The sequence below is a fragment of the Sus scrofa genome, chromosome 17 (assembly GCF_000003025.6).
Source record: "Sus scrofa isolate TJ Tabasco breed Duroc chromosome 17, Sscrofa11.1, whole genome shotgun sequence".
NCBI classification, from domain to species: domain Eukaryota; kingdom Metazoa; phylum Chordata; class Mammalia; order Artiodactyla; family Suidae; genus Sus; species Sus scrofa.
In genome coordinates this window covers 15,291-41,412 of record NC_010459.5, presented here as the reverse complement: position 1 = coordinate 41,412, position 26,122 = coordinate 15,291, and the positions used below count along the sequence as shown (strand labels likewise).

Here is a 26,122-nt window from a genome sequence, read left to right as displayed (position 1 = left end):
TTTCAGAAAGTCTTAAGCGATATTTTCCAAATCGGTTAGCTTTTATTACAACAAAATAATAGCTAGCTTTCATTTAAAATGACAACAGAAACCCCTGATATACACCTTCCTAGCACATAATGCAAGTAATGTTATTAATGTTTTCCTCTTGTCAGCTTGATCTAACATTAATGCTTTTGTTAATATTATTATTGGTCTGTTGGCTTTGCCCTTAAATGTTACTCTTTCTATTTATTGTTCAATCCCTTTTGTAGAATCATTATTGCCAATGCAATGATTTTATATAAAAAATGAGTTTAGGTGTTCTTTGTATTTTAAGTATTTAATATTTGCCTGCAAAGAGTGTTTGTTTTTTTTTTGTTTTTTTTTTTTTTTCAGGCCTATAAAGAGAACACCTAATGAAGAGAACAAGGTAATGTAAAAAATTAATTATAAAAAATATTATCCTGTAGTAAAAGGTAGTTTATAAAAGGTATAGTAGAGGGAGTTGCTGTGTGGTGCAGTGTGTTAAGGATCCAGTGTTGCTGTTGCATAGGATGTAGCTGAGGCTCAGATGTGACACCTGGCCCAGAACCTTCCACATGCCATGCATGCAGCCACAAAAAAAAAAAAAAAAAAAGAAAAAGGAAAAGTAGAGAGGAGTTCATTTGCAGCCCAGCAGGTTAAGGACTCAGCATTTTCACAGCTACAGCTCTGGTTGCTGTGATGGAATGGGTTTGATCCCTGGCCAGGAATTTCCACATACTGTGGGAAGGATTGAAAAAAAAAAAAAAAAGAAAATCTTGCTTTGTTGCAGAGAGTGCCTGTTGTGGCTCAGTGCTGTCCCTGTGAGGATGCAGGTTCAATCACTGGCCCCACTCAGTGGGTGAAGGGTCCAACTTTTCCACAAGGTGCAGCATAGGTTGCAGATGTGACTCAGATCCCTCTTGCCCTGGCTGTGGCATAGGCCTGTAGCTGCCACTCTCATTTGACTCCTAGCCCGGGTACATCCATACACTATGGCGTGGCTGGAAAAACAAACAAAAGTTTAGAAACATTATTAATAAGGTTATCCTTTCCATAAAAGTTTTTTTAAAGAAGTATCTATGTTTTTGCTTTCATAAAATATGGATATTTATCATCTCTGTACACCTATTTTTTATAAATATTTGGGAGACATTGTGAAAGATTATTATTTATTTGTAGGTCAAAGAGCAAATTAATTCTGTGGATGACTTTGATGACTTAACTCAGTTACCTGAAACAGCTTCCAAGGATCGTGAGTTGCTTTCCTCTAAATCTATGAATGCTATGTTGCTAATTGAACAACTTGGCACGGAGTGTAAAGGTAGGCCTGTTGTATACATAGAAAGCCTTTTTGTGTATAGTGTAGTAATACATACATAGCTTGTCTAGTACTGTACATGGACTACAGGTATGTTATTGTGCTGTCTGTCTCAGAAAAATGATTTACATAATGAGTTATTATATGCTCTCAGGCAAAGGGCTGTGATAATTCCCACTCACTGCGCTTTTGTGATTCTCCTTTTCTCCTGGGCCTTCACCCAAGGTCCGGTTATCATTTCCCTCCTAGAATACTGAAGTGCATGACTTCCGTCACTTCCCTCCTAGAATATTTGGGTAACCTGGGAACTTTTTTCCTTGCCACTCCATCTCCTGAAACCATAATTACTGTGTATTTGGAAAATGTTGGCCTTATCATGGTACCCCCTTGCTTAAAATCCAGTTGCTGCTTCTCTTTGCTGTCTGGTTAAAGCCACAGTCCCTTAACTTTATCTTGTGCCCATTTTATAGCCTTCTTTCCCCATGAATTTTAGAATCAGTTTGTCAGTTTCTTTAAGAATAATCTGATCATCTACTGGAAATTAGTTTTGGATTATGTTGAATTGACAGATTTATTTGGGGGAGAATTGACTTCTTAATAACAATGTTGAATTTTCAACCCTTAAACAATTGTTTTTCTCCATTTATAGAGACCTTTCTTCCTTGATTTTCTCAGGAATATTTTGTCATTTTTAGTGTATGGATTTTTCCATCTTTTATGAGAGTAACTGGATTTCTTTTTTCTCGGTGCAGTTGTAGTATATTTTAAATTTTAATTTCTGAGTGTTTATTCTGATTATAGAATTAGAGTTGGTTTCTGTGACTCAATTCTGAGTCCTCCAACTTTACTGAACTCATGTTATTATTAGTCCTAGTGGATTTTTGTAGATTCTCTCAGATTTTCTAAATAAGCAAAGGTTGTCAGGGTTTTTCATTCTTAAACTACTATCTGACTAAAGAGAGTTCATATTTAAGACTTGCAAGCCAGCACATTCTCTGTCCATCTAATCAGCTCTGCCATTGAGCCATGGCACATAACCACAGACAACAGGTGAATTAATGGACACGGCTGCAGTTCAGAACTTTATTTACCAAAGCAAGCAGCCTGGCCCAGAAGGTGGAATTAACTGACTCCTATTACGTAGCCATGTTGCCTGCTGGTTAGCAGACAGTTTTACTTCTTCATTTCCCCTCCAATGCCTTCTGTTTCTTTATTTTGATCCATTGCACTGGCTGGAAACTCTAATATTGTGTTGCATAGGAGTAGAAGAAGCTCTTCCTGTTTGTTCCTTAACTCCTGGGAAGATCATTCAGTTCTTCTTCATTACAATATGATATCAACTGTGGGATAATGATAGCTCTTTATCACATAGAAGTTCCCTTGTATTCCTAGGTTGCTGGAGGTTTTTTAATCAGGAAAAGAGGTTGAGTTTTGTCAAGTGGCTCTTTCATCTACTGTTATGGTCCCAGGATGTTTCTTTTTCAGTTGGTTCATGTGGTGATTAACATTAATAGATTTTTAAATGTTAAAACAACCCTGCATTCTTGGGACACACCCCATTTGGTCATGATGAATTATCCTTTTAATGTGTTTTCAGATTTAATTTGTTTTTTGTTTTGTTTTGTTTTGTTTTGTTGGTCTTTTTGAGTGCTTCACCCATGGCATATGGAAGTTCCCAGGCTAGGGGTCAAAGCAGAGCTCCAGTACAGGCCTATGCCACAGCCACAGCAATGTGAGATCTGACTGGCTTCCACAACCTATGTCTCAGCTTCCAGCAATGGTGGATCCTTAACCCACTGAGCAAGACCAGGGATCAAACCCAAATCCTCAGGGATATTTGTCTCAGTCTTAACCCACTGAACCACAATGAGAATTCCTGTTTATTTTTAATTTAGAATTTTACCTCCATTTTCATGACATAGTTTTCTTTCTTCCAAGACCCTTGTCTGGTCTTGGTTTCAGGATAATACTAATTTTATAGAATGCTTTGGAACATATTTCTCATCTTCATTTTTTGAAGAGAGTTTATGTGGCATTAATATTTTTTTCTTTTACTTTTTCTTTCTTTTTTTTTTTTTTTCTTTCATTCTTTTACATATGGAAGTTCCCAGGCTCAGGGCAATGCTGGGTCCTTAACCCACTGAGTGAGGCCAGGGGTCAAACCTGCATCCTCATGGATACTAGTTAAATCTGTTACCACTGAACCACAACAGGAAATCCTGGAATTGTTATTTCTTACTCAAATGTATGTTAGAATTCATCAGTGTAGCTATTTGGACCTGGAATTTTCTTTGTGGAAAGGAGTTTAACTAGAACTTTCATTTGTGTTTTAGATTCAGGGCTCTTTATTTTTTTCTTTCTTCCATCCTTCCTCCCTCCTTCTCTCCTTCCTTCCTATCTTTCTATCTCTCTCTCTTTCTCTTTCTTTCTTTTCTTTCTTTTTTTCCTCTTTCTTTCTTTCTTTCTTTCTTTTCTTTCTTTCTTTCTTTCTTTCTTTCTTTCTTTCTTTCTTTCTTTCTTTCTTTCTTTCTTTCTTTCTTTCTTTCTCTTTCCTTCCTTCTTCCTTCTTCCTTCCTTCTTCCTTCTTCCTTCCTTCCTTCCTTCTTTCTCCTTTTAGGGTCCCACCCAGGGCTTATGGAAATTCCCAGGCCAAGGGGCTGATTCAGAGCCACAGATGCCAGCCTTTGCCACAGCCATAGCAACACTGGATCTGAGCCACATCTGCAGCGTCCACGGCAGCTGACAGCAGTTCCAGATCCTTAACCCACTGAACAAGGCCAGGGATCAAACCTGTATCATTATGGATACTATTCAGTTTCTGACCCACTGAGCAACAATGGCGACTCCTATTTGTTCTTTCTTGATTGAGCATTGGTAATTTCTCTTTCAAGCAAGTTACTCATGTCATCCGAGTTTTCAATTTTATTTACATAAGGTTTATAATATTACCCTGCCTTTCCATTGATATTTGTAGAATCTGTAGCAATATCATGTTAGCCATTTTGGAAATTGGTAATTTGTGCATTCCCTCACCTTTTTTTTCCTCACCAGCCTGGCTAGGTGTTTCTCACTTTTATTCATCCCCTGAAAACATTTGGTTTCATCGATATTTACACATTGTCTTATTTGTTTTCTTTCTCATTGAGTTTTGTCTTTGATGTTTATTGTTTCCTTTCTTCTGCCTGCTTGGGTTTAGTTTGCTTTTTTTCTAATTTTGCATGGTGGAGCCCAAGGTCATTGATTTGAGACTTTTCTTCCTTGGTAATATAGACATGCAGTACTATAAATTTTCATGTAAGTAAGCAGCATTTCATAAATTGTAGTGTGATGTGTTTTCATTTTTGTTCAGTTTAAAATACTTTGCAACTCCTCTTTTCATTGCGTCTTTGACTCGAGGGTTATTTAGATGTGTGCTATTTAGTTTCTGAATATTTGAGTGTTTTCCAGAGATAGGTTTGTTCTTGATTTACAACTTGATTGCTTGGTAGTCAGAGAACATACTTAGTATGACTTTGATCTTTTTGACTTACTCCTTTTGTTACGATTTATTTTATGCCCCAGAATAGAGTCCTTTTTGGGAAGTGTTCCATGGCTGCTTGTAAAGAATGTTGATGTTCAAGTCTTAATATCTCCATGCTGATTTTCTGCCTGTCTTTTCTATCACTTACTTGAGTGAGGGGTAATGAAATCTCAGACTATGATCACAAATTTGTCTGTTTCTCTTTGCAATTCTCTCAATTTTTGCTTCATGGTTTTTTAAAATTTTTCATGTATTTTTCATCAATTAATTCCCTTTTTGGCCATACCTGTGGCATAAGGAAGTCCCCAGGCCAGGGATAAAACCCACATCACAGCAGCAACCTGAGACACTGCAGTGACAATCCTTAAACCACGCACCGCCAGGGAACTCCCTCTCCTCTCATGTTCTGACCTAAGATCTCCATCTGCTTTGCTTTCACCAAACTCTCAGCATCATCCCTTCAACTTAGGGAGCCTGGTGGCCTCCACTTCAGTCCTTCTCCCTGTGTCATGACCTGAAAATTCTCTCAAGGCAGTGAGCTGGGATGTTTTGGGGCTAATAAGCTCATGTGTTTTCAGGGATCATTGTCCTTCATTGCCTGAAGCCCTGTGTCTTGAATGTCATTTTTAGTGTATTCTGTTTGTTTTGCTTTTGCTTATTTCAGGTAGGAGGGTAAATTGGTACCTGTTCCTCTGTTCCTCTGTCTTGGCTAGAATCAGATTGCAGGAGCATGTGGGCATGTGCTGCAGACTGTCTGCAGTGTTCTTCTTCCTCCTTTGCTCCGTGCTTCCTGTTCAGCCTTCTTGTCTCAGTGTAGCCATCCCTTCCTTCGGGAAATGTTCCCTGACCCAGTCTACGTCACATTTTGTGATGTGAGCCTAGAACTCTCTTGTCTTATAGTACCTATCTGAGTTTATCATTATGTGTCTTTCTCTTCTGCTAGACTTTAAGCTAAACAAGAGCCAGTGGTCTTATCTGTTTTATCTGCTGAGCTTAATATCATGCCTTCCACATTGTAGCTACTCAATATGTATCTGTTCAAGGTACAGATGTGTGGATGTACAAAGTACATGGTCCTTTTTCTACAAAAATAATTCTTATATTTTATTTCCCTCTTTCTTTTCTTCTGAATGCAGATTCTGTTAGCGTATTGAAAAAGCAGGATTCAGTTCTTTCAGATGACAGTTTACTAGAGATTAAAAAAAGCCACTATGAACTACTTACAGGAAAAATTAAAAAAATGAAAAGTAAGATCATTGGGTTACGAAAGGAGCTATCAGAAGCAAAAGAAGTGAAATCACAGTTAGAACACCAAATACTGGAGTGGCAACAAGAGTTCTACAGTTTGAGGTACCGAGCATCTTGGTTTTAATATTTGAAGACATATTTGAACTATTTTTATTTACTTTCATGATGCATACGTCGAAGCAAAGTTTTATAATTGCTAACTTACCTTCCAGGATTTATATGGGTGAAAACATCATTAGTATTGTGGAATATGGAATTCTTAGAAATAATACAGCAAGTTCTTAACAGTGAAAACTTGTAACAATTTAATGTATTTTTTCTAAATCATCATTTTCATGACCATACTGAAGTCCACCTTATGAAAACCTCATTGCTTATTTAACTGATTGAATTTTGGTTGTTTTTCATTTTTCTGTATTATACTTAATGCTCCAAAAGAACATCTTCTATAAATTCATGTCTTCATTTCTGATTATTTATTTTGAGTAAATTCTTTAATTTTGTATTATTTGGTTAAAGTATAAGAACTTTTTAAACATCTTCGATGCATATTTCTTTCGGTTCGTTTATTTGTTTCTTCCTTTTTCAGTTGCACTTAGAGCATATGAAACTTCTTAGGTCAGAGATCAAACTGACAATGCCACAGAGATAATCCTTACTCTTAACACATGGTGCCACAGCAGAAACTCCTCGATCCATATTTCTCAGTTTTTCTCAAGGAAGATTACTTTATATCTTGCTTTACATTCCCACACACAGACATATGAAATGGTCATTTTTTCTAAAGACAAATTTTTTTAAATACTTTTGCAATTTTCTTATGTGTGGATGGAGAAAAGATAAAATTGAAAGTGACTATGGATTAATCTATTCAACATCATTCTCTTACACAGATAAAGTTAAAGGATCTATGCTGAAAGCGCATATTATTCTTTATTTTTAAATGAATTAATGGGAATCCCATCTTGTTCCAAAAAGGGTTTAAAATGATTTATTAAGTAGATAATAATCAACAAGATAAGTTGAAAGGGTTTCAAAAGGAAAAACGTAAAAAGTGTAGGGCAGGGAGTTCCTGCTGTGGCACAGCAGGTTATGGATCTGCCATTGTCTCTGGAGTGCCACAGTTCGATCCCTGGCCTGGTGCAGTAGTTAATTAAGGGTCGGGTGTTGCCCTAGCTGTGACATAGGTCATTGCTGCAGGTCAGACTTGATCCCTGGTCCAGGAACTTCCATATGCTACAGGTGTGCCCCCGCCCTCAAAAAAATGGGAAAAAAGTGTAAGGCCACAGATCTTAGACTCCCTAGCCTGGTTTGGGATTATAGTAATGTGCAGAGAGATGTTCTGTAAAAGACATCTACAGAGGTTAGCTTGCACTATAAATCATTTAGGGGTACCTGTGATAGTTCATGAAGGTTCAATTTCATTTCGAGTTTGCTTGTAAACTTGTTTCTAAATAACACCGTTATTTAGTTTTTACTTAGAAACTAAATTGGCTGTCCTAATGGAACAGGAATTAGGACTATGTGGAGAAAAGGCCAGTTTTCAACTCTAATTTTACTGAATAGCTTCAAAATTTCTTTCCTACACTGTTCATTAGTTGCTATTGGTTAAAACTTACTAAGAAGCAGAACTTTTTTTCATTGCTATGTTTCAAGTGTTTCTATTTCTATGAAGAGACTGAAGTGATGAATTGAAGTATAAGACCTGGAAAGGAAAAAAAAAATGGAGAACATAGACATTTCATTAGTATACTATGAAGAACCAGATCATAAAATGAACCTTTTATTTCCTAACAAAACAAATTTTAAGATAAGCATATTTAACTACAGATGCACCTTAAAACAAGAAGAGGAGAAAAGAAGAAATGTTTATAAGTTATATGAAAAAACTAGGAAGGAGTTAAGAAGAAGAAAAGAAAGATATGATAAAGAAGCTGAAATGAAACAGCAACTTGAACTGACTGTCCAAGCACTGGACATGGAATTGAGGGCGGTGAGAAATAATCTGAACCAGGTAAATTAATCTTTGGTGCAAATTTCACATTTTGAACTCTATTTCACCCACATTATTTATCATATCCCTTTGATATAATATATGTTATTCAAGTTTAAAACAAACAAAAGTGATCTCATCCTAAATATGAACTATGACACAGCTTAAATGATCATTTTCTTGCAATTCTCGGCTTCTAGTAGATGCTTTGTATATGTTTTATGAATGGAGAAATGGAAGGTAAATTGAGCTGAATCATTAACATAATAATTGGCATTTTTGGTCCATTCAACAATGTAATCATCTTTTTTTTTTTTTCCTTTTTTGGTTGCCCTGCAGCATGTGGAGTTTGCAGGCAGATGCAAGCCACCACAGTTGCAGGTAACAAACCTACATCCTAGCACTGGAGAGACACTGCCAATCCCTTTGAGCCCCAGCGGGAACTCCAAGTAACATTCTCGATTCAAATCCCTGTGTGCATTTTGGTTTTTTGTTTGTTTGTTCTGCTTTGTTGGGGCTGCCCCTACCACATTCCTGGGCCAGGAACTGAACTCACACCATAGCAGTGACCCTAGCCATTTCATGTCTATTACTATTTAAAACATTTTAAAGAGGAATTAACGTTATTGTAGCAGCAAATAATCTCACGATTTTCTAAGAAGCGCTCTATAAATTTTACCTGATTTACCATTAGTGTATTACCATTAGTGAAATTTAAGGCTTCCTTTGTGTTTATATTTATACTACAGAAGTAGTTGTGATATAATGTAGAGGACTCATAGTAGAAACAGAAGACCTGGGGAAAACCCTTCAGCTTGCTTATATGTGTAAGTTCTTCATTCCAGAGTTGCCATAGTGAGTTAATTGCTGTTTATGGAAGTTCTTAGTATAGTGACTAGATTTGTCAGTTATCAGTGGATGTAACTCCTATAACTGTAAAAATATTAGGAAAGTGGAATATTTATGAAACATTCTCTGGAAAAAAGTGTTTGGGAAATTCAGTCTGTTCAAACTATGTACAGAGATAACGCTCTTCCTGTGGGGTGGCTGTATAGCTGAGATACCAGATGGAATTCTTCAATGTAGTCAGATGTATTCATCTTTTCTTTTAAGCCTTTTGGCTTTCTTGTAATTCAGAGAAAGGCCTTTCTAATTCTGAGCTTTTTAAAATGCTCTTGTGGTTTCTTTTTTATTCTCTTGGATTCATTGTCTTCAGTTAATTTTTTTTTTTTAATTTTGGGAGATTTCTGCTTGTGTAAAGTCTGAGGGATGTATCCAACTTTCATTTTTTCCTGTTGGATATCCATTTACTGCAGTCTTCTCATGGTATAAATATATAGTCTAGTCTTTGAGAGGAAATCAGGTGTCAATTTGAGTACTAGCTAAAAGTCTCCTTTGTTTTTACCTAGGGTGATGAGAGTCACGAAAAAGCAAAAGAACTGTTGCCTAAAAACCACATGTCACAGAATGAAATTGCCATGTTAAAACACGAAATAGAGGCAGTGGAAAATCATAACCAGGAAATGGAGAAGAAATATTTTATGGACATGAAAATTGTAAAAAAGAAGTATGCTGAAGTTCGAAAGACAATAAAACTTAATGAGGAAACATTAACAAAAATAATCTTGGAACGCAATGAACTGACAGCTGAGAATACAATGCTGAAGTCTGAACTGGAGAATGAAAGACAAAATAAAGAAAGACTGGAAAGGCAAGTTGAATCATACCGCTCTAGATTGGCTGCCACCCATGATCAAGTGCAAAGTCAGACATCAAAAAGAGACCTGGAACTTGCCTTCCAGAGAGGAAGAGATAAGTGCTTACCCTTACAAGATGAAATAAATTTGGATGTGTCTAACCTGAAAGATAATGAGGTGCATTCCCAGCAACTGTCTAAGTCTGAAGGAAAATCCAATGGCCTAGAAACCGAGCTCCATCACGGGAGAGATGCTCTCAGAGAAAAGTCTTTGGTGTTTGAAACTGTACCTGTACAGAGAGACCTAAGCCAAGCACAGTGTCAGAAGGAAATTGAACACATGCCTCCAAGTGAACAAGGCAAAGTGAAGAAGTACATGGACAAACAGGAATCCTCGAAGGGGAGATTATCCCAACTAGAGAGTGAAAACCTCTTGCTGCGACAGCAGCTGGATGACTTGCAAAACAAAAAGGAGAGCCAGCAGAAAAGGGTAATTAATATCCAGGACCAGTTTCAGAATACTGTGAAGAGTCTTCAAGCCAAAAGTGAAAAGCAATATCTGATGCTGGAGGAAAGAAACAAGGAGTTAACTAAGGAATATAGTCACCTAAAAGAGAGTATTAATCAGTATGAAAATGAGGCAATGGAAAGAGAAGTAAGTGTCCAGAAAGAAAGAGAATTGTCAGACTTCCTGAAGGAAAATTTGATGATGGCCACATTTGACTCTAGCTGAATATAAGAAAAATATAGGTTTATATAGGCCATATAGATATTTTATATGTGTGTGTGTGTGTGTGTGTGTGTGTGTGTGTGTGTGTTTAGGCTATAAATTAGCCTGAAAGCATAGCTTGTATCCAGAAACCAAAATTAGACCTGAGAGTGCTTGATGCTGAGTAAAGACAAGATGTCACCTAAGAAATTTTAAGAGATTAAGTTATAAATTGTTAATAGATAGAGACAGATATTAATTTATTCTTACACTGCTAGAATGATAATTTCAGTCGTTACGGTCACTCATTGTCATGTCACGGTGGAGAAGATCAACGCAATGCTCATACCTAGTATGAGTATTTGATATTAATATTCACGTGGACGGATGGCCTTGACAGCCCCATCCAGATTCCCAGATGGACTGAAGTGCAGGTGCTGTGTCTCATAGTGCTTTTCCTTCAGTAGGCTTTCATACCTGTTTCAATGGTACAATGTTATTCATGGTCATTGGAATTAAATTTGGAAATATTTGTCTCAAAACATGTGTTCTTATAATAACCTCTCTACTCTTTAAAGGCATCTGCTTTTCATTAAATCCTCATTTGGGACAAATGTGAGTTTTAACAAAACTGCATTTGATTTAATCTTCCCACTGCTACTGATAATTTACTTTGAACATGTGTACCAATGAGTTGCTCATATTCTCATTTTATGGCTCAATTACTATTATTTGGATATGAGTTTGTCCAGCACAGAACTGTAGCTCTCTGATTGATCAAATTTGCACTGGATTCCTATCCTCAGAGTAATGAGAGGTGACAGGGTTCTTGAGAGGCAGGAACAGAGTGGGTTGAGGCGAGGGCTGTAGGGGCTGTAGTCAGGGAGGCAGGTAGAGGCCAGGTTACCAAAGGGCCCTGAAATCCATGGGCGTGACCTCATTTGAGCACCAAATTGAATCTGTGAGGAACTCTGTTTTGGTTTTGTTTTGTTTTGTTTGAGTTTTATCAAAGTATATTTACAGTGAGAACTCTGAAGTTAATGGAAGCGAGGAGGGAATATGTTCAACAAGGTGGAATTTACCACTACCTGTTAGAACTGTGCACCTATTTTTTTTCTTTTTTTGTTTATTTGTTTCTTTGTTTGTTTGTTTTGAGGTGGGTGCTGCCTTCTGCATGAGTAAATTCCTGGGCAAGGAATCCGGCACACAACACAGCAGTGATCCCAGCCACTGCAATGGCAATACTGGATCCTTAACACACTGGGCCCAAGAGAATGCCTTTATTCTTTTTTATTCTTTCTTTTTTTTTTTTCACCTCCATTTCTTTATGAGACTTCAGGAGTTAGTAGAGCTCTGCACATTCATTGGCGGGGTTGGGGGAGTGGGGAGCAGGCCTGAATCTGTCTGCTAATAACTTAATGTCCTGAAGGCAGGAGGGTAACACCTGCTGTATCTTTAACCAAATTCAGTGAGCTGGAAGGTGTGCATGTGAAGGAAAGAAGAAGGTGGATTGATGTCTGTGGTGATAGTTTTCAAAGCACATATATTGGAGTTAACTATTATTAATGTAACTAATAATAAGGTGATTTATAAAATCAGTGACAGAGTATCTTACTAGGTGGTTGTGGAACAACTTCAACAAGAACTGGCTGATTCCCTAAAAAAGCAGTCCCTGTCTGAGGCTTCATTGGAACTCATGTTACGTGATTGTGCTAAATTAGAAGATGAGAGACAGGATTTAAAGAAGAAAGTACATCAAATGACAAGTAAAGTATGTATGAGATTGTTAAATGTTGATGTATAACATAAAAGGCTTTAGGATAGTAATTCCCATGGACAGCTTTCTTTTGTATTTTCTTTACAATTATTTTATTTCCATTTTATTAGCTTAATTACACACATTTCTTAAACACTGCTTTTGTTCTGCTCTTTGTATGCTGTATTTTTCTTATTCTATTTCCCCGTGGGAAAGTAGAGAATGATACATCACTCCTCAGAGAAGTTGAGAGACTTTGCTTTTTCTATTCAACAGTACTTTTTAGTGATATCTCTACAACGATGATCAGACAAGCCTGATAAAATCAGAGGAGAATGTTTAATGGGATGATCAAAAAAATTGCAATTTCTTACCTTCACTTTGGTGAAGGGTATGGCATCTGTGTGTATTTATTTTGTGGATTTCAGATTAACTTGTGCAGAGAGGTCATTCTACAAACCAGTTGAAATTAGGCTTTGCCTTTCTTTTCTTTTCAATTGAGCTCTGTTGTTGAAATATGGAGATACTCGGATCTCATGTAGTAGAGAATTAAGAAAATTATCTAGATCCTGCCACTGGATTTTTTTAAAACTTCAGAGACATAATTCATATATCTATAATTCACCCACTTAAATTGTATATTTCAGTATTTCCTATGTTAGAGGGTTATGCTACTATCACAACAATCAAATTTAGCATGTTTCCATCACCCCAAAAAGAAGCCCTGCATCCCTTAGTGATCACCCACAGCTCCCCATCTCCCTCAGCACCAAGCAGGTACCAGGCTAATTTCTCCACAGATGTGCCCATTCTGGGTGTTGCATATAAATGGAATCACATGGTATGTGGTCCTTCATGACTAGTTTTTTTCACTTGACATAAAGTTTTCAAAGTTTTACCATGTTTCAGCCCATTATCAGCACTTCCATTTTGTTCATTGTTGAGCAATACTCTGCTGTATAGTTAAAACATTGATCCTTTCACCAGTCGATGGGCCTTTGTGTGCTTCCACTTTGGGGCTATAAAGAATGCCACTGTAAACATTCATTTTCAAGTTAGGGTGTGGACCTGTGTGGATAATTTCCCTGCTGTTGGATTTTATCCTCTGAGTGAACTGGCTGATTTCACCTGTTCCTGGCCTTTCCTTGTGCTGTCCTTTCTGTCTTTTCAGTTTCTTTTCCTCTCGCCTAATCCTCCATTTATGTGGGCCTGCTCCCAGTCTCTCCTTCTGCAGAAAGCTTGTTTTCTCCATCATTCACCCTGTCCTCTTCAGCTGTTGTCATCTGGTCTGTGCAGGACAACTTAGCTCTTCATTTCACACTGCTTTAACTTGTTGTCATGAGCAATAATCTTGTCTAAGTATACATTTGTCTTTCAGGGAATGTTATGGGATATGCATGGCACCTCTCCTTGCATAAACTGAACATATTTTAGCCTAACAGTTATTAGGATTAGGTTAAGTACTTTATGCCAAACCAATAATTCCTTCTTAGAGATGAGATATAAAATTTTGTTTATTAAATTCTTTTTTAAGCATGAAATATAAGATAAAAACACTTAATCAAGAAGAATTGCTCAAGTGAATGCTCATTTTTCTCCCTCACTATGAAAAAAAAAAATTTCTAATTTGCTTTCCTTCATTATGTAACCAAAACTGGGATTTCCAGATGGAGAGAATTTCACCAATTGTAAAGCTCTGGGGGCAGCAATTCTGATTTTGATAGGCCATAACCTTAATTTTCTCACCCGAGTACTTGCTGGAGCAGCTGGACATAAACAGTTGCTGGGAATAAATTGATTCAGAACTTTGGGAAATATCCATACCAATGGATTAACATTTCCTCTAACAGTCGTGTAAGTCATGTACTATCAATCAGTACTACTCACTCAAGGTGCTATTTGCATTGTAGTCCATGGTCACTGACCAGTGAGTAGTACAGAGAGGAAGTAAGTTATAAATTATTATAAGTGGAAAAAAATAGTGGGTTGGTGGAATTAGCGTAAGTCTTTGAAGTTCTGGGCATCTGCTCTGGGCCTCAGGCTCCCCATTGTCCGCCACTTTCAATGGTATGAAGAGGGATTTCCATGTGACTTGTAGAGAAGACCATGTCCATTGGCATGCTATCTGCCTAAACATTAAATTGTTTAGAACATACGCTATAGCAACAGTAATAATGCTAATTGCAAACACTTAGCACTTCCTATGTGCCACCTGCTCTTCTAAGTACATTATATGCATTTCCCAATTTAAGCTTCCCAACATTCCAGTGAGGTAGATGCTATTATTATCTCCATTTTTCAGATGGGGAAACTGAGACAGACAGAAATGTAAGTGGTATGCTCAAGGGCACACGGCTAATAAGGGGTGGGATTGGGACTGAGAACCACACATCCTGGCTCCTGTGTAGATACTGTCCAACTAGACCAAGAGAATTTCATAATCCCTGGACTGGCCATGGTCACTCACATAGGTGGATATTTAATGTTATAGTTGATATGGAACTTGGAAGACAAAAATATAAATGTTTATTCTAAGGTAATTCTCTGACTTTCCCCCTTTGGCCAGTTTATCAGTGTGTATACGCATTTGATAAAATTGAATTTAAACCATGTTGTGTTTTAGTACTAGAGGAGAGGTCAGTGACTTGTAAAGGACCAGATGGCAAATATTTCAGGTTTTGTGGGCCATAAGGTCTCTGTCATAACAGGTCAGCTCCATTCTTATGGCACAAAAAGTAGTCATAAAAGACCGAAATGGGTGAGGGTGTATTTGTAGGTAAAACACAATTTTGTTTTCTTTATTTTAGTTGCAAGAAGCACAAGAACTACATATAGAAGCTCTGAAGTGTGCTGAGGAGACCCAGGATCACATGCAAAAGTACAATAGAGCAGCACAGAAAATAACTTGAGTATAAGTATAAAGCAGATAAGCAGTATAGTATAAGAATTATATCAGGAATGATAATAAAGAATGCATCGTTGTGAAGCTGGGTAGAAAATTCAGTTTTGGGGTGTTTTGGAAGGCCAAGTATGTCCCCATTATTTCTAAGTGTTTCACATGATCCACGAAACACAACTCGAAAATTGGCATGATTGCCAAATCATCTACTTTTCAAAATTTTAGAACTTACATAAATGACTCTGTAGACATTTGTTTACAAATTGTGAGGTATTTTTAAAATCTATGTATGAGAATAATTATTGTAAAATACACATTTTAGGCTTGAAATTCAAACTGCCAAGTTAAAAGTGATGAACAAAAAGCAAGTTGCCAAAATTGAACAGCTTCGGAGAAACTCACTAAGTACAAGTTTGGTAAGTTAGTCGTCTAATTCCTGTCATACTGAAAAGGAATTTTAATTTTACTACTAGTAGTATGGACGGATATTTTATAAAATAGGAAATGTCTCATTGACAAAATGTATTTATTGGATTTACATTGATGCTACTTACTGCTGTAGCATAATTTCCCTTTATCAAGGACATTAACTGAATTCAGAAAGTTAGTGATTTTTGTGGTAAGATTTTAAATAAAAAAATGTGCCAGAGCTCCCTTTGTGGCTCAGCAAGTTAAGAACCCAACTAGAATCCATGAGGATGCAGCCTTGATCAATGGGTGAAGGATCCAGTGTCGCCATGATCTCTGGTGTAGGTCTCAGCTGCAGCTCTGATGCACCCCCTAGCCTGGGAACTTCCATATGCCACAGGGGTAGTCATTAAAAACAAACAAACAAACAAAAAAAACAGGTACAGAAAGGTTTAGGACTGAACCTCAAGGGTTACTGCCATGTAGACAGGAAGTGGGCTTAGAGAAGCATGGTTTCAGCTTATCAGTTGCTGCAAGTAAAGCAGGATCAAAGAGTAAAGGAAAAGGTCATTGACGACACTCAGAAAATGGTGAAATTGCAAGGCAGACGATCAGATTTTCCTAATTAACTCGGAGTTCAGAATTCTTTCTTGGTGTAGCAATTTAAGGATCCAGCATTGTCACTGTAGTGGCTTGGGTTGCTTCTGTGGTGCAGGTTTGATCCCTGGTCTGGGAACTTTGACGTCCCAGAGGCACAGCCAAAAAAATCCTGTTTTAGGGTAAAAGAAGGGAATAATTGATGAAAATCTGAATTTGTGAATGAGACCATTCACTAAAGAATGCTAGAATCCAACGGAAGGGGAGAAACTTAAAAAGCTGTAAGAATCAAGGAAGAGTTATATTTTTATATGCTGTATAGAAAAGACTTCAACTTTAAAGAGAAAAATAGCTAATGAAAAAGGAGGGGAGTTTTCTTGTGGTGTAGCAGGTTAAGGATCCTGCATTGTCACTGCAGCAGCTTGGGTCACAACCATGGCTCAGTTTTGATACCTGGCCCAGGAACTTCCACATGCTGCAGGCCCAGCCCCCCCGCCCCCCCAAAAAAAGAAAGCAAAGAAGAAACCAAAACTTATGCAAAGAGGCTTACAGATGACATATCTAATCCCATAGCCATGTGATCCTAAAAAGAAATGTAAAGGGAATTGAGTGGGAATTTTTCAAAGATGATTTTAGTAAGATGTGATGAACAAAACCTGGAGTATTATGAACTATGGATGAAAATGTTGCCAGGGCATGTTTAGAACTGAATTGTAAATATAACTACTTTTTGAAAAAGATTTTTATCAATACTAGTCTTTTATGTGTCAGAACCTCTGTTTTTAACACATAAATTTTGGCAATTTCAGTTTCAGAAAATGAAGAAATCATAAAAATGAAAAATTGGTTGTTTTAAGAAAAGTCATTATTTCTGCATTCTGTACTTGTGACATCAAGTTTATGAACTGTGGTTCACTAGAAACACTTATGAACTCATAAGAAATATGTAACCCTAACCCCAACCTTAACCCTAATCCTAACCCTAATATATGTGCATATGTATATATTTATATGATATATAATATATGTATTTTTCAGACACTCTCCTGGCATATGGAAGTCCCCTGGCCAGGGATCCGAGCAGCACAACAGACCTACACAACAGACACAGTAACACTAGATCCTTAACCCATTGTACCAGGCAGGAGGTGAAACCCACAGCTCTGCAGAGATAACATCAGATCCTTGACTTGCTGCACCACAGTGGAAACGCCAAAAAAATAATATTTTTAAGAAAGACAAATAAGTGTCTAGATAGGAAAAAATAACTTTGCTTAATTTATTTTTCCAAGTCTGAGCAAGAAAAGGAAGAATTACAGCAACTTATGGAGTTAAAACAGTTTCTGGAAAGCCAGTTGGATCGGCAAAAGAAGAAAAATGATGGATTAGAAAAAGAGATTACTGGGTAAAATTTTAATATTTTAAATCATTTCAATGATTAATTATTATTAAAACCTAGAAACAAGCACATTTTATATATGCATTTTCATAATTAAAGAAATTTCCCTTTTGCAAATGTACTGTGGAAACTAAAAGCACAGTCTGAAACTTTTCCAGTGTCGTACTATTACGCTTACACGCTAAGGATTTCCAAAACCGTCAAGACAGTGCCTGTTGCTTATAGTCACGCTAGTCTTCATTGTCTACCTTGAGTTTTTATTGTTGCAGGATATCCTTGCTCTTTTTGGTGATCTTCCTTCTTTTAGTAGTGTTCTTCCCCTTCAGCATGCAAGTATTTTAATATCTAAAAACCCATCTGTGTCATGTGTAATAACATCAAAGTTTATCTTGATTTGGCTTATATTTTCTTTCTGCCCTTTGAGTTAGAAAACATACATACAAATATATATATAGTTATGTATTTGAAGTATGACTTAAAGTACAATAATCTTAGTGAGCATGTTTTGACCACTCAGAAAATAAAGAAACGACTAGCGTTTCCCAATGTCTGTGAAGCCCCCACCCATCTTCCTTTCTGTTTATTTGCTGTGTACACTTCACCCTCAACATCCCTGGATTCAACCAACTTCAGAAAAAAAATTCCAGATAGTTCCAAAAGCAAAACTTGGGTTGGTCTCAGGCGGCAACTATGTACATAGTACTTACATTGCATTTACAACTATTTACATGTAATTGACATTGTACTAGGTTTCAGAAGGGATCTAGAGAAGACAGAATGTGTGTACTTGAGGATATGCAGGGTATATGCAGATACAGCACCATCTTGTAGAAAGGACTTGAAGATTTCAGCATCCACAGCATATGTGAGGGTCTTGGAAGCAAAACTCCGTGGATACTGAAGGTTGATCCTACTTAGGGTTGAATCTACTGATTCTCAGCAATGTTGTTTTCTCATTTAACTTTCTCTGTGTCACTTTGCATATTGTTAACATCTCACTAACCAAGATTTCCACATCTCTTAAAACAGTCTTGAGGAGCCTGTTACACATTCTCTCTCTGCTGATTTTCCTTCTTCTAAAGCCTGGCAGGTTTTTTCCCCTCAACTCAGACTCCAAAGATTTTTCTCTCTTGTTTCTTTTTTCTATTTTGAGTGAGTGACTTGATGTTTTCTGTGTGTACTTTATTTTCTGCTTGTAGGCTGTGATCAGTAGGTACCCAAATGTATTCTTCTATCTTTTCTAAACATTCACATATAAGTTTGTTCTTCCTTCACCTTGGGTGCTAATCTCTGGTGTATTCCCAGTATTTAATAAGATACTAAGTTAATGTTCCATATTAACATACTAAAAATTGATATAAATAATACCTTATTTATAAGAAATCTATATGAATTGTGATATGTACATACCTCTACTAACACTTTACCTACTGTGTATGTTTGTAAAATTCTTGATGTTATTTATCTGAAATTATAATTTAGTTATATTTTCAAACAATATTAGATCAAATAAATGAGAAAGGATCATAATTTACAGGATTGTTTATGTTATATGATAGAAGATGTATCTGTTTAAGTCATTATTAATTATTTACTCTTAAAGAACTTGACTTCCTCATTCTATACATTTCTGCAGATTGAAGGAATGCTTGGAAATGGCAAGAAGGGAAGTAAATGAAAATGAAAAAGGAGAGCCTAGTGCCCATGGTGTTGTAAAAATCAATCCAACTGAAATGGATATTCAGATAGATACGCTAAAACATAAGGTAATTTGTATTCAGTTTGGGGGCCCAAAAACTCTTAATTTGGGGAATTATAAATCACTCGGTACTTTGAGCAGTGAACCACAGATTTTCCCTTCAATCTTATAGATGTAATACGAGTAAGACAGACACCTTTTTTCCTATGCAAAAGAGCACACTGTTAATTCTCTTCTGTCTTGAATGCTGGCCAGTGCTGTGAAGTTGAACAGCACACCATTCTTGACCCCAAAGCATCAGCCATTTTTTGGTGACAGCTTTATTGAAATATAAAATATTCATTTAAATTGTACATTCAGTGACATTTAGTGTATTCCTAGAGTTATACAGTTGTCAAATCAATTTTAGAACATTGTCATCACCCAGCAAAGAAACCCTATATCTTCTAGCCAACACCCTGTGCCAGTGTCCCCTTCCCCACTCTTCCCAAACCTGGGGAACCACGACTCTCTTCCCTGTCTCTGTAAGAGGATCTGCCTTTTCTGGGTGTTTCATATCAATAGAATCTCACAAGGTGGGGTCTTTTGTAACTGCCTTCTTTCATTAAGCATGTTTTCAAGGTGCATTGATTTTGTAGCAAGTTATTAGCACGTCCTTTCTTTTTATTGCTGAATATTACAGCATTTTAGGGACAGACCATATTTATTTATCCATTCATCGGGTGCTAGACCTTTGAGGTGTTTCCACTTTTTGGCTATTGTTAATAATGCCAGTGTGAACATTTATAACATAATACCAGGTTTTAGTATAAATGCATGTTTTCCTTCCTTTTGGGAATATTCTCATGACTGGTCTTGCTGTATCATGTGGTAATTGTTTAGCTTTTTGCGGAACTGCCATACTGCTTTTCAGAGTGGCTGCACCATTTTACTTTTTTTTTTTTTTTTTTTTTTTTTGTCTTTTTGCCATTTCTCAGGCTGCTCCTGCGGCATATGGAGGTTCCCAGGCTAGGGGTCCAATCAGAGCTGCAGCCACCGGCCCACGCCAGAGCCACAGCAACGCAGGATCCGAGCCACGTCTGCAACCTACACCACAGCTCATGGCAACGCCGGATCGTCAACCCACTGAGCAAGGGCGGGGACCGAACCCGCAACCTCTTGTTTCCCAGTCGGATTCGTCAACCACTGCACCATGATGGGAACTCCCTTTTACATTTTTATCCAAAGTGTGTAACCATTTCAATTTCTATAAATACTTGTCAACACCTACTGTGACCTGTTGTTTTGATTATAGCCGTCCTAGACAGTGTGAAGTAGCATCTCATTGTGGTTTGGATTTGCATTTTTCTGATGACTAATATTGTTGGGGATCTATTCATGTGCTTATAATCCACTTGTGTATCTTCTTGGAAGAAATGTCTGTCTAAGTTTTTGCCCACTTTTAAATTGGATTTGCTTTATTACTGAATTGTAAGAGTTCTTTTTGTATCCTGGTTAACAATTTTTTTTTAACCAGATGTAGGATTTTCATGTTTTCTCGCCTTCAGAAGATTGCCTTTTCAGCTTCTTGATGGTGTCTTTTGAAACACAGAAGTATTTAATATTGAGGAAGTTCAGTTGATCTATTTTTTGTCTTTTGGTGTCATATCTAAGAAATAATTGTCAAATCCAGTCATGAAGATAACACCTATGTTTTCCTCTAAAGAATTTTGTGGTTATAGCGCTTGGATTTTGAATTAATTTTTACATATGGTATGAGGTAGGGGTTTCATTTTATTCTTTTCTGTGTGGATACCCAGTTGTCCCAGTACCATTTGTTTAAATGGAATTATTTGTCCCTCTTACTAACAGTCAACTGACGGTAACTGTGAGGGTTTCTTTTTAGATCCTCAGTGGTAACGCACTGATCTGTACGCCAGTGTGCCAGTGCTAAGTGCCAGTACTGTCAGATTTTAAGGGGAGTCTTTTCCACTCATCCTTCAGGTTAATACTTGTTTGATGTACTATTAGAAGGTGAATGTAGTGGGATGATATTTAACTACTGCTGTGGAGATTTTCTGCTTCTGAAGGAAGTGTGGCTAGCTTATTAGGCCTGCTGACTCCATGTCATGATGGAAAGTAGGCTTACAAAGATAAAGTCCATTTCTCTTCTGCCCTCTATCAGAACTACTTCTCTAACCCAGTGCCTCCCACTTCACTCCAGCTTTTATCAAATCCTAGTCACAGGATCTGCTGCTTTGGTCCTCTATGTGTGCTCTTATGTTTAACTCATTATAATTCATAGACTCATCCATAAACTTCACCATCTGGGAGGAGGAGATTTAAGTCTGTGCTGTCGGTTTTCCTCGTGGAAAGTCTCTCTAATCGTCATCTTGCAGTTCACAACTCAGTCCTCTTCTGACTTGGTTCTGGTGTACACCACTCTTCCTGATCGTGTTCTTGGCTCTCAGAACTCAGAGATCCTTGTTTCCACCTCCTTTTACTTCAAAAGAAAGAGATGCAGAGCCGTATCTATAACTAATACATAATTAATGGAATAAATATTTCACGCCATCCAAAGAAAAGTATTCACGAGTGCAGCTGTTAAAAAGTCAGATAATATTGAGAATTCCCTTGTGGCACAGCAGTGGCCCAGGTTGCTACTGTGACACAGGTTCAATCCCAGGCCCAGATGCACTCCCCCAAAAAACACAGGCAATATTTAATCAATTTATCAGAAACAAATAATAAATCCATAATTTGTATTTCACAGTTTCAAAGACTGTTTGTATGATATGGAGAAGCATTGTGGTAGAAATAAGAGGAGACAGTGTTACCTCCTCATGCAGACAAGCTTTAAGTAGAGAGAAAATTGTATTTAACTTAAATACTACCAAAGGACACTACAAATGCTTTACTAGTGAGGAAATTAAAAATGCTTCCATAGGGTTTATTTCCCCCCTGGGGAAAGGAACATGAATGAAGATTGAGTGCTCGATTAATAAATACTCAAAGCTGCCTATCTCTAGAATTTCAGTTACATGAGTTAAAAAGTCTGATTATGAAAAAAAAAGTCTGACTTTGGTGATTATACTGACTATTTCTAGTTGTTTTTCAGGTACTGTATTTCAACTCATGTGCCTCCTTGCTTACAAGTTTTCCTTAGCCTCAATCTTGAGGAGACCTTTTAAGGTAGTGCACGTGCCTATTTATAACAAATTGTAATTAAAGGGCACCCTAAAAAACTTCCTTCTCCATAGTTCTTAAGTGTTTCTTCTATATATCTGCTTCTTCTCATCAGATTTTTCGTCATTGAGAAATTAATCTGGAATTTTTTTTTTTGTCTTTTTAGGGCCAAACACAGCATATGGAAGTTCTCAGACTAGGCGTCAACTCAGAGCTACATACAAATCAGAACAAGCCTATGCCAGAGCAACAACAATGCCAGATCTGAGCCATGTCTGTGACCTACACCACAGCTCTGAGCAACATCAGATACTTAACCCACTCAGGAAGGCCAGGGGTCAAACCTACGTCCTCATGGATGTTATATTAATTCCTGCTAAACCATGGTGGGAACTCCTTAAAGTAATCTTGACATTTATTAGAGTCTTGATTATAGGAGCCCAGTTTCTACTGTATTTATGAGATATTTCTTATCATCATTTTTAATCCAGTTTCCTGTGTATCTGTTTTTCCCTAACAACTTCCCAGAATGTAGTGGCTTAAATGAACAGCATGTATGTTGTTCATACTCTACACTGGGAAGAACATGGCCAGGACAGTGGCCTCTGTTCCCATGAACTTCAGCTAGGGGAGCAAGAAGGCCAGGGGCTGGAATCACTTGAAGGTCTGTTCACTCACTTGTCTGATTGGTGGTGGTAGTGGTTGGCTAGTTTTATGTTTCGTCTTCTTTCCTTGCCAAGAGAGAAGCTGTCACTGTCAGCCTCTCCAAGGGCCATCAGTCTTCTCTTAACATCTTGCAATGCCCTTGCATTTTTATCCTTACTCTTTACTACATCATTGTACCTACAGCCAATTAGTTTTTCCCAACTCAGTGTCACAAATGAAAGCCCAGAATTAAACCCATGCACTTACAGCCAACTAATCTATGACAAAGGAAGCAAGACTATGCAATCGAGAAAGGACAGCTTGTTCAATAAGTGGTGCTGGGAACACTGGATAGCCACATGGAAAAGAAGGAAATTAGAACACTCCCTAACACCATACACAAAAATGAACTCCAAATGGATTAAAGACCTAGATATAAGACCAGACACTATCAAACTCCTAGAGGATAACATAGGCCAAATACTCTCTGACATAAACGACAGCAACATCTTCTCAGATCCACCTATCAGAGTATTGACAATAAAAAGAAAAACAAACAAGTGGGACCTACTCAAACTTCAGAGTTTCTACCCAGCAAAGGAAACCCTAAACAACACAAAAAGACAACCCACAGAATGGGAGAAAATCTTTGCAAGTGAATCCACTGACAAGGGATTAATCTCCAAAATTTATAAACACCTTCTGCAGCTCCATACCAAAAAAAAACAAAAAACAAACAAAAAAAAACCCATCCAATAATGGGCAGAAGATCTAAACAGACAGTTCTCCAAAGAAGACATACAGATGGCCAAGAAACACATGAAAAGATGTTCAGTGTCACTCATTATTAGAGAAATGCAAATCAAAACTACTATGAGGTTCCACCTTACACCAGCCAGAATGGCCATCATCCAAAAGTCTACAAACAGTAAGTGCTGGAAAGGGTGTGGAGAAAAAGGAACCCTAGTACACTGTGGGTGGGATTGTAGACTGCTGCAGCCACTATGGAAAACAGTATGGAGATTCCTCAGAAAACTAAAAATAGAACAACCATTTGATCCAGCAATCCCACTCCTGGACACCTATCCAGAGAAAATCATGATTCGAAAAGACACATGTACTCTGATGTTCATTGCAGCACTAGTTTCAATAGCCAAGACATGGAAACAACCTAAATGTCCATCGACAGAGGAGTGGATCCAGAAGAGGTGGTACATATACACAATGGAATATTACTCAGCCATTAAGAAGAACGAAATACCAGCATTTTTTGCAACATGGATGGACCTAGAGACTATCACGCTAAGTGAAGTCAGCCATACAATGAGACGCCAACATCAAATGCTTTCACTGACATGTGGAATCTGAAAACAGGACAGACTGAACTTCTTTGCAGAACAGATGCTGACTCAAGACATGAAAACTTATGGTCTCCAGAGAGACAGTTTGGGGGTGGGGGGAATTTGCTTGGGCTGTGGGAAGGAAATCCTGTGAAACCAGATTGTTATGATCATTATACAACTATAGATGTGATAAATTCATTTGAGTAATAAAAAAATGAAAAAAAAACATACTGGTGATTATTTTGGTTTGTTTTGGTTTCATTTGTTCTCTTATTTTTTGGAAAGTTACAAAGAATTACAAACCATGAGGCATTGTTTGGTTCAGGAAACTTGTGTGCATCATCTCGCTAAACTTTGGTTGGGCCAGGCAAGTGCAACCCCTGCCTTGAACACCTGGGGTCTCTTTCTGGCCTGAGCTCCTTCAAAAGAGGGGTCTGGCATCCAGGGTTAAGGGCCAAGGAGAAGCTGTATTGTCTTTTCCAACCTAGCCTTGCCGTTCACACAGCATCATGTCCCCCATATTCTGCTCAATAGGAGCAAGCCACTTAAGGCCGCCCCACATCATACCTTTTTTACAAGATGGATTATAAGTTGGATTTTCTAAAACCTATCTTTACATTTAAAAACCAGCCTTATCGATTCACTGGCCACAATTTTTTATGGTCCATCCACACACACAAAAAGACACATGTTCCTACCCAGTTCTCCCACAACTCTCAATTATGATGCTGTCAGGCTCAGGCTCAAGTCCCAGATTGTACCATCTTCATCAGCTACAGATACAGCTGAGGTACCTGGGTGTGGTTTTTAGTGTTTAGCCCCTTGACTACAGTCCTCTCGCTACGAAGATGTGGGAAATAAGGGGTCAAGTTATCTACCACCCACACACCCACCATTCTTGGCTCTTGTAGTCCAATGGTGGTAGCAGTGTTTTTACTTCCACAGTTCTCTTTAAAACTTTGAGTTTCCTGTGAATGTTATTGGGGTGCATTCCATTGCAAAAGCTGCCCTTACATGAATCTTTTGGAAGCAAGCTCTTCACCTTGAGCTTCCTGTGAAGTTCTCAATTCTTATGCTTTAATATCTTCCATAGAATTTGAGGCAGACATGAAATCTTTCCAAGGTCTTAACAAGGGGATTTACAATCTTGGCTTCATCTGTAGACCATGGTTTCCTGGTGTCACCATAGGTGTGATCTGAGCCCAGAAGCCATTTCTTTATTTTCATTGTATTTCACAGCTGGACACATGGAAGTGCTGTAAATGGGATACAGATATTTGAACCCAGTGAGTCCTGGTTTCTTTATAGTTAATCATCTTTTTGTTGGATTATCTTTCTCATTGATTCACTTTCAAATGTTGCATAGCATGAGTCCCCTTTCCTCTGATTTTCTGTCTCATCTTCTTCCCTTGCCAAGAGAGAAGCTGTCACTGTCAGCCTCTCCAAGGGCCATCAGTCTTCCCTTAACCATCTTGCAAAGCCCTTGCATTTTTATCCTTACTCTTCACTACATCATTGTACCTACAGCCAATTAGTCCTTCTCAACTCAGCATCACTGAAATACCAGTGAGTGCTTTGGTTTGTTTTGGTTTCATTTGTTCTCTTACTTTCTGGAAAGTAACAAGTCTTACAAACCTCGAGGCACTGTTTGGTTCAGAAAACTTGTGTGCATCATCTCACTAAACTTTTACTCTGGGAGATATGATTTCTCCTTAACCCTG

General features: G+C 37.7%; 1 protein-coding gene across 1 annotated transcript in view; it reads left to right on the top strand.

Annotated features, from left to right (window-relative positions):
- The window catches only part of LOC110257476 (ankyrin repeat domain-containing protein 26-like), a 117,827-nt gene that overhangs the window by 79,328 nt on the left and 12,377 nt on the right, over positions 1-26,122 (top strand). Inside the window, exons 30-40 of the mRNA XM_021078196.1 lie at positions 379-412; positions 1,186-1,327; positions 5,981-6,194; positions 7,923-8,106; positions 8,425-8,466; positions 9,495-10,436; positions 12,109-12,261; positions 15,054-15,124; positions 15,468-15,561; positions 17,443-17,555; positions 19,186-19,315. Coding sequence (XP_020933855.1) covers positions 379-412; positions 1,186-1,327; positions 5,981-6,194; positions 7,923-8,106; positions 8,425-8,466; positions 9,495-10,436; positions 12,109-12,261; positions 15,054-15,124; positions 15,468-15,561; positions 17,443-17,555; positions 19,186-19,315 — 2,119 coding nt within the window. The remainder of the gene's footprint in view (positions 1-378; positions 413-1,185; positions 1,328-5,980; positions 6,195-7,922; positions 8,107-8,424; positions 8,467-9,494; positions 10,437-12,108; positions 12,262-15,053; positions 15,125-15,467; positions 15,562-17,442; positions 17,556-19,185; positions 19,316-26,122) is intronic.